The sequence below is a fragment of the Schistocerca piceifrons genome, chromosome X (assembly GCF_021461385.2).
Source record: "Schistocerca piceifrons isolate TAMUIC-IGC-003096 chromosome X, iqSchPice1.1, whole genome shotgun sequence".
Lineage (NCBI taxonomy): Eukaryota > Metazoa > Arthropoda > Insecta > Orthoptera > Acrididae > Schistocerca > Schistocerca piceifrons.
The window spans coordinates 349528610-349548323 of record NC_060149.1 but is presented as its reverse complement, the minus strand read 5'-3'; the positions used below and the strand labels follow the sequence as shown (position 1 = coordinate 349548323).

Sequence of the window (19714 nt, the reverse complement as noted above, 5' to 3'; positions counted from 1 at the left end):
CATACTTCATTCTTGATAACTCATTCGATAATGAATATAGAAAGCTGCTCTTGCTTTCTAGGTGACATGTAAAAACATGATATGTCATATAGCTTAGACCAGTCAGCATAAATTAAATTTTAGTGTTTTTCAACAATATGGCAATAGCAACAGAGAAAAAAATTAAACATTTAGTGTGAAATTATTGTTGCAGATGACAGTCCTCTGAAACTCTTTGGCAGTAACTAAACATTTATCAGTGTTTACAGCAATATGTAGGTAAAGTTCCTATACCTACCAAGTGAGCAGCTCGGGGTATCAGAAAAATCAAAGGACATCATATCCTACATTAACATATTTGTAACAGGATTGCTGTTTATTTAAACATTATCTATCGTCTTACACTGCCAGATTCATACATGTTAGGGAAAACTGTCTTTCATGGTAATTTCTTCATGACACATGCACCATGTAGCATAAATTGATTGTGGTGGATATTATGTAAAAGCTTACCTAGACCTCTGTGAGACCTATGGTCATTTCAGAAAGTAACATAACTACTATGAACTGTGTCAATATTACTGCTAACATTCATGGCTGACACATACATTTTGAACCCTAGCCAGGTATGCGTAGTCTAAATTTGTACTTATTATTAACCACAAATAATGTTAGGAAGTAAATTTATTGGTGCACCAGTATAAAAATCCCAGAGTCTATGAAGAGGATTCTGCAAAATGCTTGGTTAGAAACTTTACAAAATATTTTAACTGCATGTGCCCTTAGAAAAAATACTTTTTTAACCTTTCCTGCACTGTCCCAGGAAATTATGTCACTGCACCATAGTGCAGTACTGAATGAAAGTATGTTAACACAATCTGCAGATTACACAGTGGTAGGGATTTTCAAATGCCAAGCAGACAGATAGGAGCTTTTTGGAGAACTTACCCTTTATGCTGGTTCAACTCAGTTTATTATCCATCTGAATGCTTAGACTTTTACATAGAGTTTCATTTATTGTATTCCCATTGACATCTATTTCTAACCAGTAGTCGTAACATTTTTAACTGATTTAAATTGCATAATATAAGATTTGTAAGATAAAGTAAAATAATGGTAAGAATATCATGGGAGATTGTCAGTTCACCTGCCCAACGAACAACATCCTTACATAACATGTGTCAGTAGACATCGAGTTATAAACACAATGTTTATGTCTGGCATAGTGGTTAAAAGAAAAATATGCAGTAATACATTTACAAATGTGTAAAAAAAATCAGAAATTTTAAAATCTTTTGCTGTTCAAAATATCAACCCTGGTGTGCAACCTCAGTTATTAAATTAACAGAATATACACTGAAGCACCAAAGAATATGGTAAAAGTGTGCATGCTCAGGTACAGAGATATGCAAATAGGCAGAATACAGTGCTCTAGTTGGAAACACTTATATAAGACAAAAAGTGTCTGGCGCAGTTGTTAGATAGGTTACTGCTGCAACAATGGCAGGTTATCAAGATTTAAGTGACTTTGAATGCCGTGTTGTAGTCAGCAGATGAGCAATGGGACACAGCATCTCCAAGGTAGTGATGAAGTGGGGATTTTACTGTATGACCATTTCACGAGTGTACTGTGAATATCAGGAATCCGGTAAAACATCAAATCTCCAACATTGCTGCGGCCATAAAAAGATCCTTCAAGAACAGGACCAACAATGACTGAAGAGAATTGTTCAATGTGATAAAAGTGCAATCCTTCTGCACATTGCTGCAGATTTCAATGCTGGGCCATCAACAAGTGTCAGTGTGAACCATTCAATGAAACATCACAACACAAAGCTTTAGGACAGTCAGTACCAACATTGGACTGTTGATGATTGGAAATATGTTGCCTGGTCAGAGGAGTCTCATTTCAAATTATATCAAGTAGATGGACGCCTATGGGTATGGAGACAACCTCAAAAATCCATGGACCTTCCGTGTCAGCAGGGGACTGCTCAAGCTGGTGGTGGCTCTGTAATGGTATGGGGCATGTGCAGTTGGAGTGATATGGGACCCCTGATATGTGTAGATACAACTCTGACAGGTGACATGTACGTAGGCATCCTGTCTGATCACCTGCATCCATTCATGTCCATTGTGCATTCCAACAACACCCAACACATCCAGAATTGATACAGAGTAGCTCCAGGAACATGTCTGAGTTCAAACACTTCTGCTGGCCAAAAACTCCCCAGACATGAACATTATTGAGCATATCTGGTATGCCTTGCCACATGCTGTTCAGAAGAGATCTCCACCCCCTTGTACTCTTACAGATTTATGGACAGCCCTGCAGAATTCATGGTGTCAATTCCTTCCAGCACTACTTCAGACATTAGTCAAGTCCATGCCACATTGTGTTGTGGCACTTCTGCATGCTTTTGGGAGGCCTACATGATATTAGACAGGTGAATTGGTTTCTTTGGCTCTTAAGTGTGTTTAGTAGCACTTGAAGAAAATAAGTAAAGGTACAAGAAGCTGCTTTCATTTTAGAAAGTATGGCATAAAGTTCCTGATGTTTCAGATGACAGGCTAACATTTCAGATGGTTAACTTTGCGTATAAGCACAATACACAAAATTTGTCAGCAAAAAACCTAATAATAAAGTTTCGAGGTTAACATCTATGATCATGATGAAGAACTAAGATATAGGAGAACAAGTGTGGAGGTACTTAGACATTCACATACTGTGCATTATTTATTGTTTATGAAGATGTATACATCAATGAAATAGACACTGAAGAGTAATGGAATGATACACATTTCCTTAGTAACATACAGTACCATGATGATGGTGGACACTTGTAATGGCATGGGGTTTGCAAGAGGCTAGTTGCCCCATGGACTCTTACTGATTGATGATTCACATCTAGTGGAAACTAGTCTAATGATGTGTAGAATCCCAGGCTTGCTCAATAGGACTGAAATCAGACCATACTCTAATATCCATAGAGCACCACACTGACAACATTCAAGAGTGATGTGATGATGTGATGATGTGGGTATTTACACACATCATAAAAAGTTTTGTGTCACCCCAGTTCCCAGAACTCCTGAAGATAGTCATTGACTGTGGATATTGTATCACAGACACAGTCCCTTTGGCTGTTCAGAGATGTCACTAAACCTGCCTGAAGATTTAAACAACCACGCACGAGCAGTGACTATTAGATGGAGGGGGTCCGACTGCCGATCAGTTCCAGTCATTCCACCAGGAAGGAGGTACACGGCTCATGTTGTCTGTAGTTCAACCAAGCCTAGATGGTCAATGCCACAGTTTGATCATGTCCACATTGTTACTTTCAGCCAGGAAGGATTCTCAACAAGGAAAGTGTCCAGGAGTCTCAGAGTGAACCAAAGCAATGTTGTTTGGACATGGAGGAGTTACAGGGAGAAAAGGAACTGTTCATGACATGCATCGCTCAGGCCACCCAAGAGCTACTACGGCAGTGGATGACTGCTACCTATAGATTATGGCTCAGAGGAACCCTGACAGCAACGCCACCATGTGCAATAATGCTTTTCATGCAGCTACAGGACGTCGTGTTATGGCTCAAACTGCACGCAATAGGCTGCATGATGCGCATCTTCACTCCCAACGTCCATGGCGAGGTCCATCTTTGCCACCATGACACCATGAAATGTGGTACAGATGGGCCCAAAAACATGCTGAATGGACTGCTCAGGATTGGCATCATGTTCTCTTCACCAATGAGTGTCACATATGCCTTCAACCAGACAATCGTCGGAGACCTGTATGGAGGCAACCCAGTCAGGTTGAATGCACTCTGTCCATCAAGTACAGCAAGGCAGAGATTCCCTGATGTTTTAGCATGGCATTATGTGGGGCTGACATACACCATTGGAGGTCATGGAAGGTGCTGTAATAGCTGTACGATACGTGTATGCCATCCTCCAACTGATAGTGCAACCATATCGGCAGCATATTGGCGAGGCATTTGTCTTCATGGACAACAATTCGCACCCCAATCGTGCACATCTTGTGAATGACTTCCTTCATGATAATGACTTTGCTCAACTAGAGTGACTAGCATGTTATCCAGACATGAACCCTACTGAACATGCCTGGGATAGTTTGAAAAGGGCTGTTTATGGACAACGAGACCCATCAACCACTCTGAGGTATCTACACCAAATCGCCATTGAGGAGTGGGACAATCTGGACCAACAGTGCCTTGATGAACTTGTGGCTAGTATGCCATGACAAATACAGGCATGCATCAATGCAACAGGACATGCTACTTGGTATTAGAGCTACCGATGTGTACAGAAATCTGGACCACCACCTCTGAAGGTCTCGCTGTGTGGTGGTACAACAAGCAATATGTGGTCTTTATGAGCAATAAAAAGGGCAGAAATTATGTTTATGTTGATCTCTATTCCAATTTTCTGTACAGGTTCTGGAACTCTTGGAACCGAGGTGATGCAAAACTTTTTTTGATGGGTGTATTATTATCATGCTGAAAATACATATCTCCAGTAGGACCATATAAATCACAAATATAAACACATGATCTGCCAGCCACTACCTGAATCCTTAGCCTATGAATGATAGGAGTACATGCACCAGAGGTCACGTTCAGTCTCATATGAATTTCATCACATGAAGAGACTACCACTTATAAGACTGCATCTTGATCGTTATAGGATTACACACACATTTTGAAATATGCAATTCTGTACTGGAACTCATCTGCCTTAGTGACCTTTTACCTTTTGTTGAGCATCCATTTGCAGTGTTTTTGCCCTTATGCTAATTGCTCTGGTCTGTGAGGTGTGGTTTGCAAATTGTTTATTGTGTGATGGCGGTTTTTGTACCTTATGGTGATGCGATAGGTCTTGATGGTATTGTTTCCCAAATATTGTGTACAAAAATAGCAAGTGATCTGGAGGGCTGTGGTTTGTCTATCTAAGGTTAAATTCTCAGCCCAGTGATGGAAATCCCTACCAGCTAAATTTTGATAACTGTAGTTGCAGTATTACCTGGATCAACATAGCCACTGTATATACAGGAAATTGTGGCCAATGAAAGCTCCAGTACCTGTATAGCTTCAGGGATGAAGCTGTCCCTCGCAACTGACTTGTGTCACTTGTCAGTCAAACATGTTGCCTTTCTGTGTGCAGCTGTTCTGTGTACAGCCAGTGCATGTTCTGACAACATTTCAGTCATGTACCATACTGAAACACTCAATTCAGTGAAACAACAAAAGTGCTATTACTCCAATGTGGTAGCAATCAGTTTCCCATCAGCATACATATCTGACCTCATACAGATGCAAATATTCTGTTGTAGAAAAACTGGCTCTGTAAACCTGTGCTATTAAGAAATCTGTTTTACTTACTTTATTTTAATTGAGTCATATTTTTAGTTACTTAACTGAGTAGGACATACAGTGAGAAAGTTGGCGTAACTAATTTAATTTTGAAGCCAAAAAATCCACTATGAGAATGTTACAAATATTCTTTCCAAGATCCTCAAAGAACATGCATCAGTCAAGTGAAATTATTTCTATTTCCGGAACATACATTGCCATTAAATCTGCTTTATTATTAATTTACAAACTCATTTCTTTCTGATAAATGGAGAACTTCCAGAATGAATGTTCTATATAATCATCAATTACTGACCAGTGAATGGCATATTGACATTTACATAGGCTGAAAAAGCACTCTATGTTTCAGGAAGCCATGGTACTCCCAATGCTGATGCCTGATTTCTTCTGTGGAATAAGAAGACCATGGAAAGGAATTCTTATGGTGGGACCTCCAGGAACAGGAAAGACTATGTTGGCTAAGGCAGTTGCAACTGAGTGTGGTTCAACATTCTTCAATATTTCTTCAGCAACACTTACCTCAAAATACCGTGGAGACTCAGAAAAGCTTGTGCGACTATTATTTGAAATGGTACGCTTATACAATAATGGAAATTCACTTAAGTTTTCACTAACTGCATAAAAATCACTTTTAATCAGTCAAAGTAGCAATCTGGTTTTAGAAGTCAGTATAGCACAATCAACCATTTATAAGTCATGAAAGTAGTTGCACTTTGCCTACGATTCAGAGATTTTGAGAAAGCTTTAAATTTAATGTCAGTAAATTCTCTTCTGACAGTCCTTGACAGACAATACATTGATTCAACCTATGTTATTATGCTGATGAATGCATAAACCACTGCAATGACTATCATTAGATTTAACCAGGATAACGGGAATTTTAAAATTGAGAAAAGAAGCATGTACGGAGTTTTGTATCACCGATGCTATTCACAGCAGCCCTAGGTGATGTTTTCAGGTACATATGGTGAAAAATATTTGTTAATGGAATGTAACAGAACAATCTTCATTTTGCTGATGACATTGTGTTGTTTGCCTGCAAATGATTTGTAATCAGTACACAGGAAAAAAATTGTGCAAATTAACAATGAAGTTATAGAACCAGTTGAAAAGCTGTATTTCAGACATTTGAAGACAATGGCAGTGTATGCAGCATAAGAAAAAAAATATAGGAACAAAAGTGGCCTGGGTTGCTTTGGTACACTAAATTTTGAAAGTAAGCATCTGACGTGTACGAAAAGTAAAGCTTGCAGTTTGTGTATTTATCAGTTATGCTTATGTTAGTGAGATAATGCAGAATCTGTACAAAACTTGAGGGTTTTTCAGAGAGCAATAGAAATATGCATACCATAGACCATAATGGTCTAAATAAAGTAACTTTCCTTTTTTCCAGTTCATGGATAATAATTTATTTTTTAGAAGTAAGCAGATTTTTTAAAAAGTAGTGCCTTCTTTTGTATATGGGTAAATACTCATTTGCAGCTGTCCTAATTATATAAAGAACAAATCAGTTCTATCACTGTCATAAAAGTAGACTGTCATTAACACTACATATATTTACATTTGACATTATAATGAAGAATCCTGTCTTCAACACATCTAGTAGGGAAGACAGCACTGTTAGTGTTACAGAGCCTGAGGAGATTATAGAGCATATTTCTACAAACAAACCATGCAGCACAGTATGTCTTTTTGGAGCTGGTTTGGTATAATTTGCTATTAATCTCAAGAACAGGACAGTTGAGTTAAAAAACTGAAACAGTGCAGATTCTAATAGTACATTTTAATACTCTCTACTCCATTTGCATTCAAGCTGGAACAATCTAGATCACAGTGCTGGCAAAACTAAATTATTACTCTGTAGTATAATATTTATTGCAGAGAAATATTCCCGAAAGGTTAAAATTATGTGACTTATGTGGAAGGCAAGCAAAGATCTATACTCAGGTCTCAGTCTGACATAAAGCTTTAACCCGTTGGGAATTTTTATTATTGCTTAAAGTTTACTTCAGGTTTAATGTTTCATTCTGAGAACAACTTCAAGGCATTTACATTGTACACTATTTTGTTTTTAATAGCATTTCATTAATTTCTTCAGAATTGATATGCTTGTTGCTACACTCTGATTTTTTTAATGTCCTCTGAGCTGATTCTTTCAGTGCATCATCCTTCTCACACTTTATTTTACAGGTTTCAATGCATTTTCCTCCCTTCCCTTCCCTTTTCTAAAATCCTTGGAATTTGTAAACTAAGTTGATACTCTTTGTTCTCAGTTCAACTAATATTAATAATTCTAAACTGAAATGGAAAATTGACACTTATGAGGTTCCAGTAGAAAAACACAAGAACAGCAGATGATAAAGATAGTAGACTTTGGAATCAGATGTTCCTTTATTGACTAAAATAGAAGAAAGGGCTGAAAGAAAAGGGGCAATTTAAGAGATATGCAGGAGACCCAACCAGGTTCCCAAGTCAAAAAAGTCATATTGTCACAGGATAAGAAATAAATAAATAATGAAACCTATGGATAAGATTTAAAAACTAGAAGACGAAAGTGGTGGAGAGGGTAGCCAACAACTCAGAAAAAAGTGGAACATAGTGTGAAACTAGAAATATAGATAATCAAGTTTGGCAACTCCAGATTGAATATTAAGAAACTAAAGAGGATATTCATTGTACACCTAGACTCTGATACCCATAGTTAGGAAAATGCTCAGTGCTACTGTCCTGTCAGACTGGATATAAATATCAAAAATATTAATTATTTAAAAATAGTTGAGAGTAACTTTGACACAAGCATCTCCACATCACAATGCTCCATTAAAGTGTCTCTGTAAAGCAGTGTTTCAGGAGATCCACTGCATATGCTGTGGCCTGTACTTTATAGCAAATAATTCAGTTCATATGATCACATAAAGCTAATTTGTTGCCTACACGTTTCAATATTGGTAGAACAAGTTTATCTAAAGTATATGCCAATAAACTCATTTCTTATAATATACTGTATATTCTAGGCTAACAGCTCATACTGCTACATTACAAATACACAATGTACATTTCAAAATATAATGACATGTAGAAAAAAGGCAATATGATTGGAATAGTGATTGAATACTTGTATTAATTTTTCAAAGTGATTTTGTTTTCTGGGTCTCACTCATACCAGTTTTTCAACTTGAACATTTTAATTTGCTGCAATGAATAAGATATTTCCTTAATAATATGCATTATATTTCAGGCTCACTTTTATGCCCCAAGCACTATTTTTATAGATGAAATAGATTCACTGTGTTCACAACGTGGTACAGATTCAGAACATGAAGCTTCCCGAAGATTTAAGGCAGAACTGTTGATTCAAATGGATGGTCTTAATTCTAACAGGTATGAACACCATATTTACTTCAAATGGTAAAGAAACATCCATTAATTAAGTTATATGGACAAGTGTTGCCTGTGTGAATGAAGATATAAGTTGGTTGACACTGCAATCAGTGTTTGTGTAGAGTCTGAGAACAGAAAAAGGTTAGGGTACAGGCACATTGGAAGATTAATAATGCAGAGATTGTGAAACATATGTAGTCCCTAAGCCATTGTTGTGAATTCCAGATGAGCTGACAGTGTGAAAATTTTGCACATAAAATACAATAAACAGTTTTGAAACACACACACACACACACACACACACACACACACACACAGAGAGAGAGAGAGAGAGAGAGAGAGAGAAAATGTAACTGTTTATTATTCTGTCATTCCTCAGCATACTGTTTTGGCACTAAATAGATTCCTGTCCTCATCTGAGACTTTTTTTAACTGATAAACTCTCAGATGACATGATTCAGGGTGCCGATTTCTTGATACTCTCAAGAATCTGTTGAGTGTTGATGTATTTTTAGTAAATACAAGGGATATTAAATATAGCCTATATATTCCCAGGTAGTGTATTGGATTTTTGGGTATCCCAGCTGTTATGCACTCTTGGTCACTACAACTGCTACTCTATAAATTAAAGAATATCTGACCAGATTTTTTCCTTGAAACAAAAAGTGCTTCATTCTGTCACAGAAAAGGCCAAACTACTCCACTGGTGTTTAAAACTCAAAATAAGAACAAGTTTGAAAACACTCTGAAAAATAACAGACTGTGCACTGCACGTGTCCACTATTTTTTAGTTAGTTAGCTGAGTTTGCTAGTGAGTGTAACCCCAGAAAACAAATTCTTTCAGGAAATCAGCAGATTTTATCCCAGGTTTTTCTTTTGTCATAATAGAAATGTCTTCCTTGGGTGTTAATTGATTCAGTTCTTAATGGGCACTTGTAATACTTGTAGCATAACAAATCCAAAAATTAAACACAAATCAGCAAGCTTCATTTAAAGTTATAAGTTTACTCTTTTGTGAAACATTCCATGAGTCACAATACGCTCAACTGCGAATGTTGTTCTCAGGCCTGCGATGAGTTACTTACTGTTTGTAGACAGCTGGAAACAGATCTGACAACTGTTAGATGACTGGAGCTGCACCAAACAGGTGTACTTGGAGGGCTACAGAGAAACATGTACCAAAGATACCAATGATACCTCGAATACAATCCTCCCCTGTTTCCTCTACAGCAAGTACAGGATCTATCACTACTCGCCATTGTGGATGGTGTGATAGGTCTCAGGGCCCTGTACAGAGGAGACAGGGACCAGAGAGAACTCAAGGTTTTACAGCCACCCACCCCACCCCCAACCAATGAATTCAAGGTTCTGTCTTTCACTGAAACTGAAACTGAGCCAGTAAGACTCACTTCACTTATTTAGGAATCTGCTGTGTATCATGTCAAGGGGAGAAAATTTAAAAGAGTATGGGGTCTATTAAGCACTGACACTTATAACATACAGGAATACTTGTACCCTTAGAAAAATTTCAGCAAAGGAAGGGAAGAATCACCACACGCACTCCACACGTATGCCCATTCAACATTCTGAAGAGGCTGTTCCAGCACCCATTGATGGAACAGTCAACTGTGTATTGGGGAGCATATTTGAACAAACAGTGCTTGTCAGGCAAGCTTCAAAATCATACTTGAATCCTTCCACGACTGGAAGGAAAGGCTGAAAAGAATAGCCATTTTCACAGACATACATTCTGCAGCATTTCCCCTGGTTCTCAGTTGAGAAGGCGGCTTGAATCACTTTGACTTTGGAAGTTCTGCGACAAGTTAGGCTACAAATTCTTAGAATTGCACCATACAGTAGAGAAATCTAGGGTCTGTCTAGATGTGTCAGGTGTGCACTACACATCAGAAGCTGTTACCAAGACAGTTGATGGTTTGTGGGGTGCACAAAAGATTTTTTTTATATTACCTGACTCTTCATGCTGTCTGAGTAATGACACCTGTAAAAGCATCAGTGTAAGGTCAAAATTAATGCACTCCCCTTGCCACCTTCCCCCTATCCACCCAAAAAAGTATAGAAGTCCTAGTTATCAGTATCAATTGCTGAAGCACTTGCAACAAAGCAACAGGGTTAATAGCACTCGTAAAAAGCAGAAATGCTGAACTCCAGGAGTACTATCCCAATTTAATGCTTGCACCACTGCCAAGATTGGTGATATAGATATTAGGGTCACTACTATTAAGAAAAAATTTAAACCACTAAGACTGAATGAAGTTCCATGACCTGATAGAATTCCTATTAGATTCTGTACAGAATTTGTGGCTGAGTTAGTGCCCCTCGTAAAAATATTATATACCATAGATCTCTCAAACAAAAAAAACTGTGTCCAGTAGTTGGCAGAAAGCACAGCTCTCACCCATCTACAAGGAGGATAGCAAAAGTTATCTACAAAACTAATGTCCAATATCATTGACATGCATCATTATAGAAACTTAGAACATATTCTGAGTTCAGACATTACTAGGACTTCAAACAAAATCACCTCTTGCAAGGCAACCAGCATGGATTAAAAAGCATTGTTCATGCAAACCCAACTCACACTTTTCTCACATGAAATTTGGAAAGTTATGGAGCAAAGCAGTCAAGCAGATGCATTATTTCTTGAATTTTGAAAAGCATTTGACTCAGTACCTCACCTAAACTTCTTATCGAAAGTATGATTCTGTGGGATATCAATTGAAATTTATGACTTACTGAGGATTTCATGGTGGAGAGGATGAAGCATGTTATCTTGGCTAGAGGGCCATCAACAAATGTAAAAGTATCTTCAGGCAACCCATAGGTAGGTTTCTTGGGATGCTTGCTGTTCACGTTGCATATTAATGACCTATCAGACAATACTCATAATAACCTCAAACACTAACCATTGTGGCTGAGCGGTTCAAGGCACTTCAGTCTAGAAGCGTGCGGCTGCTTCAGTCACAGGTTTGAATCCTACCTTGGGCATGGATGTGTGTGATGTCCTTAGGTTAGTTAGGTTTAAGTTCAAATGGTTCAAATGGCTCTGAGCACTATGGGACTTAACATCTGAGGTCATCAGTCCCCTAGAACTTAGAACTACTTAAACCTAATTAACCTAAGGACATCACACACATCCATGCCCAAGGCAGGAGATTCGAACCTGAGACTGTAGCAGTCGCACGGATCCGGACTGAAGCGCCTAGAACTGCTCAGCCACCATGGGTGGCTAGGTTTAAGTAGTTCTAACTCTAGAGGACTGATGACCTTAGATGTTAAGTCCCATAGTGCTCAGAGCCATTTCTTTTAACCTCAAACTTTTCACAGATGCATTTATGTGTAATGAAGAACTGCCTGAAAAAATTGCACAGTTACTGAGATAAATCTTAATAAGATTTAAAAGTGGTGTAAGGATTCACATCTTGCTTTAAATTTTCAGAAATATAAAATTGTGCATTTCCCAAAATGAAAAAAGTTGTATCCATCAACTTCAATAACAATCAGTCACAACTCGAATCAGTCAACTTGTACAAATACAAGGTTGTAACAATTTGTAGTTATATTACATGGAGAAATTGCCTAAGCATAGTTGTAGATAAAGTAAGTGGCAGACTTTGTCTCATTGGTAGTACACTAAGAATACATAATCTGTTTACAAAGGAGGTTGCTTACAAAACACTCAAGCTATGCAGTAGTTCTATAATGCTCTTCCATGGGTCTAATAAATCTGTGACCATTTGTGCTGTCCTTGGTGTAAGGACAGTATGAATGGTCGCAGATTTGTCAGGCCCACAGAAGAATTGTTATTGGTACAATGTTAATGATATCTTAAAGAAGCAACACTGTTTATCTTTGATTTGTGTTATCTACCATTTTTAAATGCTTTCGCATTTTCTGTTTATTCTGTGTTTGTATTGTTGTCTGCAATTAGTTGTAAGCTGTTAGACATTGCAATAAACTCCGCACAAACGGGCTTATTTTCATGATTCATTTACTGTTCCTGATCACAGGTTATGGTTCTAGGTGCATAAGTCTGTTTTCAGTGTAGTGGCAGAGAGTTGTTTCCTGGTGTCATGCGTAACAGCAAAACTTTTGATGTCACCGGCATAGTGTTGGCGTGGCACAATGGAACAATCTACACATCAGTTTCATTTAATATTGTCTGCAGCGGACAATTAGGTGGTGTAGAAATTCCAAATGGATGTGATATTAAGAGGAAAAGACCTTTTAGATACTGCCAATAGCATTGTTACTCAGTCACCACAGGAGAGAGAAGCAGAAGTAAAAACATGGCAGGAAAAGGACACAAAAACACAGGAGTTTATTGTGAGCTGGATGGAGGTAGCACCACTCACTCATCAGCTGGCATGTGGACAAAACTGAGACTGTGTATGAAAAAGAGTCCACAGTATTTACCTACTTCAGCAAAAGTGTTTCTTGCTCCAGTTTGATGATGACGCAGTGGTTACAGTTGTGTCGAAAATACAAACAAATCAACACAATATTGAAGCAAGTGGGAGAACCACTTTCAGATAAAATGATCATAACAAAAGTGGTAATGTCATTGCAAGGGCGATATAAACATTTCTGTTCAGCCTGGGAGTCCATATTCTTTGAGAAGGAAATGTTTAATGACTTAATTTCAAGATTGCTCATTGAGGAAGAGAGAAATAATCAGTGCAATCAGCCGGAGGTAGCTTTAGTCAGTCTAAGCAGGCAATAAAAAATTACCTGTTATGCTTGTGGTAAGACGAGCTACTACGCAAAGGACAGTAAAAGTAAAGCAAATATAGAACTAAGAAGTTGCAATTATTGTAAGAAAAGATGTCATTTGAAGTCAGATTGCAGGCTGCTGAAATCAAAGGAAGGCAAAAAGGCTCAGAATGTAAATGCCTTTATGTGTATGAATCAAGGAGTTGACCTAGAAAATTATTGGATGAGGTGCTAGCGAGCATATGTGCTGAGAACTGTTTACAAAACTGGACAGTGTGCAAAGCTCAATGAAAGTTACTGTGGGTGACAGTAAACTTCTTGATGTGACTGAGCATGGTACTGTGGAACTGTATGCATGGATCAGAGTTAAATTTATCAAAACAGTACTTAGTGGAGTAGTTTTTGTTCCTGAACTGAAATTCAATCTGTTTTCTGTAAGAACTGTGTTACACAAAGATATATGTTTAGTTTCAAACAAGGAACAATGTGAATTCTTGAAGAGTAAAGGTGAAGTTTGTGCACTATTCAAACATGTCAACAAAATGTATCATACATTGTTTTCACTAAACGGAACACAGTCACAACTGTCAATGGTTTCTTTTATGCATGTGGATGAAACACACACTGTGGTTGACAGTAATAACATGTCAATTTGTCTATATATATTGAAAACTTGAGTGTCTGGCACAAATAATTGTAACATCAGAGCATTACGCACATGAAAGAATTTTTATCATGTAAAGGAGTGAGATTCATTGAAAACATTTGTAAAGAATGTTTAGTATGTAAACAACATCACTTGCTTTCCCTGTCAGTTCCTCTGGAGCTAATGCCTCACTCGAACTGATTCGTGCAGATGTCTGTGGACCCATGGAGATGCATTAGCTTGGAGGAGCTGGTTCAAATGGCTCTGAGCACTATGCAACTTAACATCTGAGGTCATCAGTCCCCTAGAACTTAGAACTACTTAAATATAACTAACCTAACGACATCACATACATCCATGCCCGAGGCAGGATTCAAATCTGCGACTGTAGCAGTCACGTGGTTCCGGACTGATGCACCTAGAACTGCTTGGCCACTGCGGCCGGCTTCTTGGAGGAGCAAGATATTTTTTGCATTTGAAGTATGACAACTGTGGTTAACACAAAGTATTTTTTATGAAACAGGAGAATAAAGTAAAATGTTTGATTAGGTATTTTATGCAAACACTGAGAGAGAAAATGGTCGGAAAATTAAAGTTCTAAGAGGTCATAATGGACTGGAGTTTATGAGTACTGACTTAGGTACATTTTTGAGTGAAAATGGCATAGCCCATCAAAGATGTGTTGTGTACACTCCACAGAAAAATGGAAAAGCTGAAAGGGAACTGCACACCTTGGTTAAAGCTGCTCATTCAATGATTTCAGGAATTCCCAAACATTTCTGGGCTGAAGCAGTTAACATGGTGGCTTATTTATTAAATCAAACTGGTCCAAGCCCTATAGAAAGTAAAACTCCTTTTGAATCTTTTTATGTTAGAGAATTGCCCTTAGCAGATTTGAAAATATTTGAAACGCATATGTCTGTCCCCATACCCAACGAAAAGTGACTGAAACTAGGCCCCAAAAACAAGATAGATTTATTTGTGGGTTATGATAATGATGTGAAGGGCTACAGAATATTTATACCTCCCACAAAGAGAACTGAGATGCAGCAAGACATTATTTTTTGCCACCAGCAGTATCCAAAAGGAAGAAGAAAGCTGATGTTCATGTAAAATAGTCAGATACTATTCATTGTGATAAAAAGAACGTAGATGAAGCTTCAGATTTAGAGGAATGGAAAGAAGAAATGAGGACTGATGTTTTGGAAGAAAATAAAAGTCAGCCTAGAGGAGAACAAGAAATCAGTGAAGACAGTGAAAACAGAATTTTTTTTAGAGGATGCAGAGGACAAGAACACATACAATCTTAGATCCAGGAGGAAAATTCAACACCCAAATCAATTGGAGGATTATGTGTCAGGCCTGTTGACAGCAGTGATTGACAAAGACCCCAGCACCTATGCTGAAGCAATGTCTTGCTGTGAAGCTAAAAATTGGAAAATGCTAAAACAAGAGAGCTGCAAGCCCTAGAAGAAAACATCACATGGTATTATGTATGTAAGCCAAATGAATGTGATGTTATTGACAGAAAATGGGTTTTTAGGCAAAAAAAGCGATGAAAAGGGTAATGTTGTTTCTCACAAAGCTTGTCTTGTAGCAAAGGTTTCCAACAAAGCTTGTCTTGTGACTCTTCAAGCTATCCTGGTGGATGTGTTGTAAATAGTCTTAGACAATTTACAAAGCTTGTCTTATTTAGAGGTATACAGTGCAGTAGCAAAACTGGTTTCATTGAAATTTTTTCTGGTTAATTTTAATGAGAATAACTTTTCCATCTATCAACTGGATGTCTTTAGTGCATTTCTCTATGGAGAGATAGTTGGAGACTACTGGTTATTGCAGTAAAATTAATGGCAAAGTTTGTAAACATACAAGAGCTCTGTATGGTTTAAAGAACTTACAAATAACTGTGCCTGATGTTACATTTTATTCTGTCATGCTAAAAAAGTACTTTAAGTAAATAATTATTCTTAATTTTACTTTATTTTCAACATGATTATTTTAAACCATTTTGTGGTACTTAAAATCACAAAATACCTGTAATTATTAATTATTCTGTACACTTACAATTAGATGTTATGAGACAATAAAGTTTCTATTCTATTCTACCAAGCAAGTAAAAAAAAAAAAAAAAAAAAAAAAAAAAAAAAAAAAAAAAAAAAAAAAAAAAAAAAAAAAAAAAAAAAAATGGCTCTGAGCACTATAGGACTTAACATCTATGGTCATCAGTCCCCTAGAACTTAGTACTACTTACACTTAACTAACCAAAGGACACCACACAACACCCAGTCATCACGAGGCAGAGAAAATCCCTGATCCGCCGGGAATCAAACCCGGGAACCTGGGTGCGGGAAGCAAGAACGCAACCGCACGACCACGAGCTGCGGACTAAAAGTTTCAATTCTGCCATAAAAACAGGTAGCCTATTTATGGGGATTATGACAGTGAAATTGAAAGAATGCATTACAAATTTAGAAAAAAATGTGGGCTTTATAAGACATAAGATTTCGCATGTAATAAATGAAAATTCTGAGCTGCAGAACGTTTCCCCATCTTGGCGTTAAGCGCCAACAATCAGTCGAATTGCTCGACAAACAAAAGTAAACTATGAGCAAATACGTGTTGCACATGCAAAAAAAAAAATCAACATATTTAGTGACAGGACGTGTCTAGCTTGCTCTGTAATATCAAAAATTATGGAAAAGAGACATGTAGAATCAGAGAAATTCGAGAGTACAGAAGCGAACAAAATGCGACGGTAAGTCGAAGAGTTTCAGGTCTTTGCTACTGTGGAAATCGTTCCTTTAAAGGAATTGTGTGCATCAAATATAAAACTGCTTCATTTCTCTTGTGCAAATGTGAATTCGAAATGGAAGATATGGTTGTGCATGGAAGATGAGCTAGGACTAAATTTTAATAACAAAGATGGTACTTACATTTTTTATCAGTATGCTCATTGATGAAGTTAAAGATTTAAGAAGTAAAATCGACGAACTCCGTTGACAGAAGCTACAAAATGATGGCGAAATATGCAGAGACAAAAAAATTGGCGCTAAATTATGCAAAAACCAATTCCCTGCAAAGAAAACCTTTACGAGAACTGAACAATATATTACGACTAAAAAAACATTAAAACTGTGAAAAGAATTGCGAATGATTCTTCCTTAATTATTACAATAAGCAACAGGTTTCTAGCACTTCAAAAAGGATAAAATCATTAACAACAAAGTACCTGTACTGAAAATACGGTATTAATTTTACAACTGAAGCAAACAAAATAAATAACAAGAAATATTCACACAACAGAAACAGCAATGGCATAAGCAGCAGTCACAGTTGGAGTCAGTCCATTCATCCTATTATGTGGGTGTAATAATGTGTTGTGATAATGTAACTGGCCAGAAAATGTATAGGCCTAGGTAAAATGCTATCAGTTTACAAAGGTGACTGCTTCCAAAACACTTGTGTGTTCCACAGCAGAATATTGTTGAAGTGTGTGGAAACCATACTGAACAGGACTTATAGGGGATACTGAACTTATACAAGTGATCATATGTTTGTTTGACTCGAAGGAGACCATCGAAAATGCTGAAAAACTTGAATTGGCAGATGCTTTAAAATGGAGACCAAGTATCCTGTGAAAGCCTATTCACAAAGTTTCAAGAACTATTAATATATATGGAATCTAGGAATGTATTGCAGATGCCTAAAAGATTCACTCATATACCAACTGCAAATACAAAGTTAGTTTAATTGGAACGTACACAAAGTCATTCTTCCCACACTGCATATGCAAATTAACTGGGAAGAAACTGTAGTGTGTGATACTGTGAGAAGTACCCTCTGTCATGCATGTCACAGTAGTTGGCAGAGTGTGTGTGTAGACGTATATTTTTTGGACAATTCCATTTATACCATAGAAGAGTTGAATAGACAATATTTATCAGAATTATGAGACACATCTGGTTACTGTGGTTATGCAAGCCTATCCAGTTATGTCTCCAAGAGTGACCCAAAGCCTGAGTATGATTGATATTCCCCTTGTATTTCTTCTGAACATTACAACAAGAGATTCTTCCAAGGCATACGTGGTAGCAGCATCACAGGGGTAATGGACATTGTACCCTGTACCACCAACCCAAGGACATTAACATCCATGGAAACATTGAAAACTATGAAACAGATTCATTAATCAAGTTACTACTGTATTATTATTTATGAGTCTAATTTAAATCCAGGTTCAAGTACTAGTCTGTTACAATTTTTCTGTTGTCACAATAGAAAAATGATTTTGCAGGAACTGAGTTAATTAACTGATTTCATTTTTTAATTTCAATGTTTCTATGGAAATATATTATGTATTAATAAATATAGGTTAAAACCAATAAGTAAACAGTGTGCATCTTTTGTGAAATAAAAGATAATTGTAGGGCAATGACTGAAAAAATTAGTTATTTTTCTGTCTTTTATTATACCAGACAATAATCACTGATTGTGTTTATACAATTATTGATTTCAAGTGTGATCTACAGCCATCTCTAAATCAGTATTGGAACACAAGAAGCTTTTTTACACAGTGATGCAAATGTAGCATACTTTGCTACATGTAATTTTCTTTGACCATGTGATCAAACTAACAAGAAGAATTGTCACTACAAAATGTGCACTGTAACCTTTTACACTGTGCTAGGAGTAATGGAGAGGATTATACCTACTCCCCTGCTTCCTGCATCCCCCATGTAAAATGCCAAGTTACATTGCACATATATTAAATAAAGCCTCCAAGCACACAAAAACTTCACTTTTACCTTGCATATAATTCTTCCAATGATAACAAATATAAATCTTCTGATCAGGGTACAGCTGAAGATCAAATATGGATACATAACAATCTTTAAATCAGGTCTTAAAGGGCATTATAGCCATAGTGCAGTAAATATCATACCTGTCCATTTGTCTTTTCATGTGTCTGCACGTGCATCAAGTCTATGAGCATTTCTTAGGTGTGTGTGTGTGTGTGTGTGTGCGTGTGTGTGTGTGTGTGTGTGCGTGTAATTCCTCCATCATACAGAAATAACAAAAGTGCTCTCAAAAATTTTTCAGTTCAGATAACAAGGTGATAATGGTACTAGCAGCAACCAACCATCCATGGAACATTGATGAGGCATTTCGCCGAAGATTTGAGAAAAGGATATATGTTCCTCTTCCAAACGGTAAATCTGCATTCATAATTCATCATAATAATGGTATTCATACAGCTGTGTCTTTGATTCACAGGGGTGGACTTAAACCCAAATCATTGAGCTATGACACACAGAATTGTTACACATACTCTAGCATCACTTGATGGAAAGATATTAACTTTCTCCTTATTATATTCCTAAAATCAATACACATATACAGTCAGATCTACATATAATGTACAACTGTGCATGTACATGCAATATCAGTAACTGAAAATCCAGGAATAGAGATAGTATGTATGTAGGATAGAACACTGCCCGCCAAATAGAAGCAATTCTGAACAGTAGGTAATTGCTTATAAAAGACAAAAATGCTTTATTTTTGGAGAATGTCCTTTATTAGG

The 19714-nt window shown here is 37.2% G+C and overlaps 1 protein-coding gene across 1 annotated transcript in view; it reads left to right on the top strand.

Annotated features, from left to right (window-relative positions):
- The window catches only part of LOC124722133 (katanin p60 ATPase-containing subunit A-like 1), a 172567-nt gene that overhangs the window by 116420 nt on the left and 36433 nt on the right, over positions 1-19714 (top strand). Inside the window, exons 5-7 of the mRNA XM_047247337.1 lie at positions 5722-5943; positions 8611-8753; positions 19231-19340. Coding sequence (XP_047103293.1) covers positions 5722-5943; positions 8611-8753; positions 19231-19340 — 475 coding nt within the window. The remainder of the gene's footprint in view (positions 1-5721; positions 5944-8610; positions 8754-19230; positions 19341-19714) is intronic.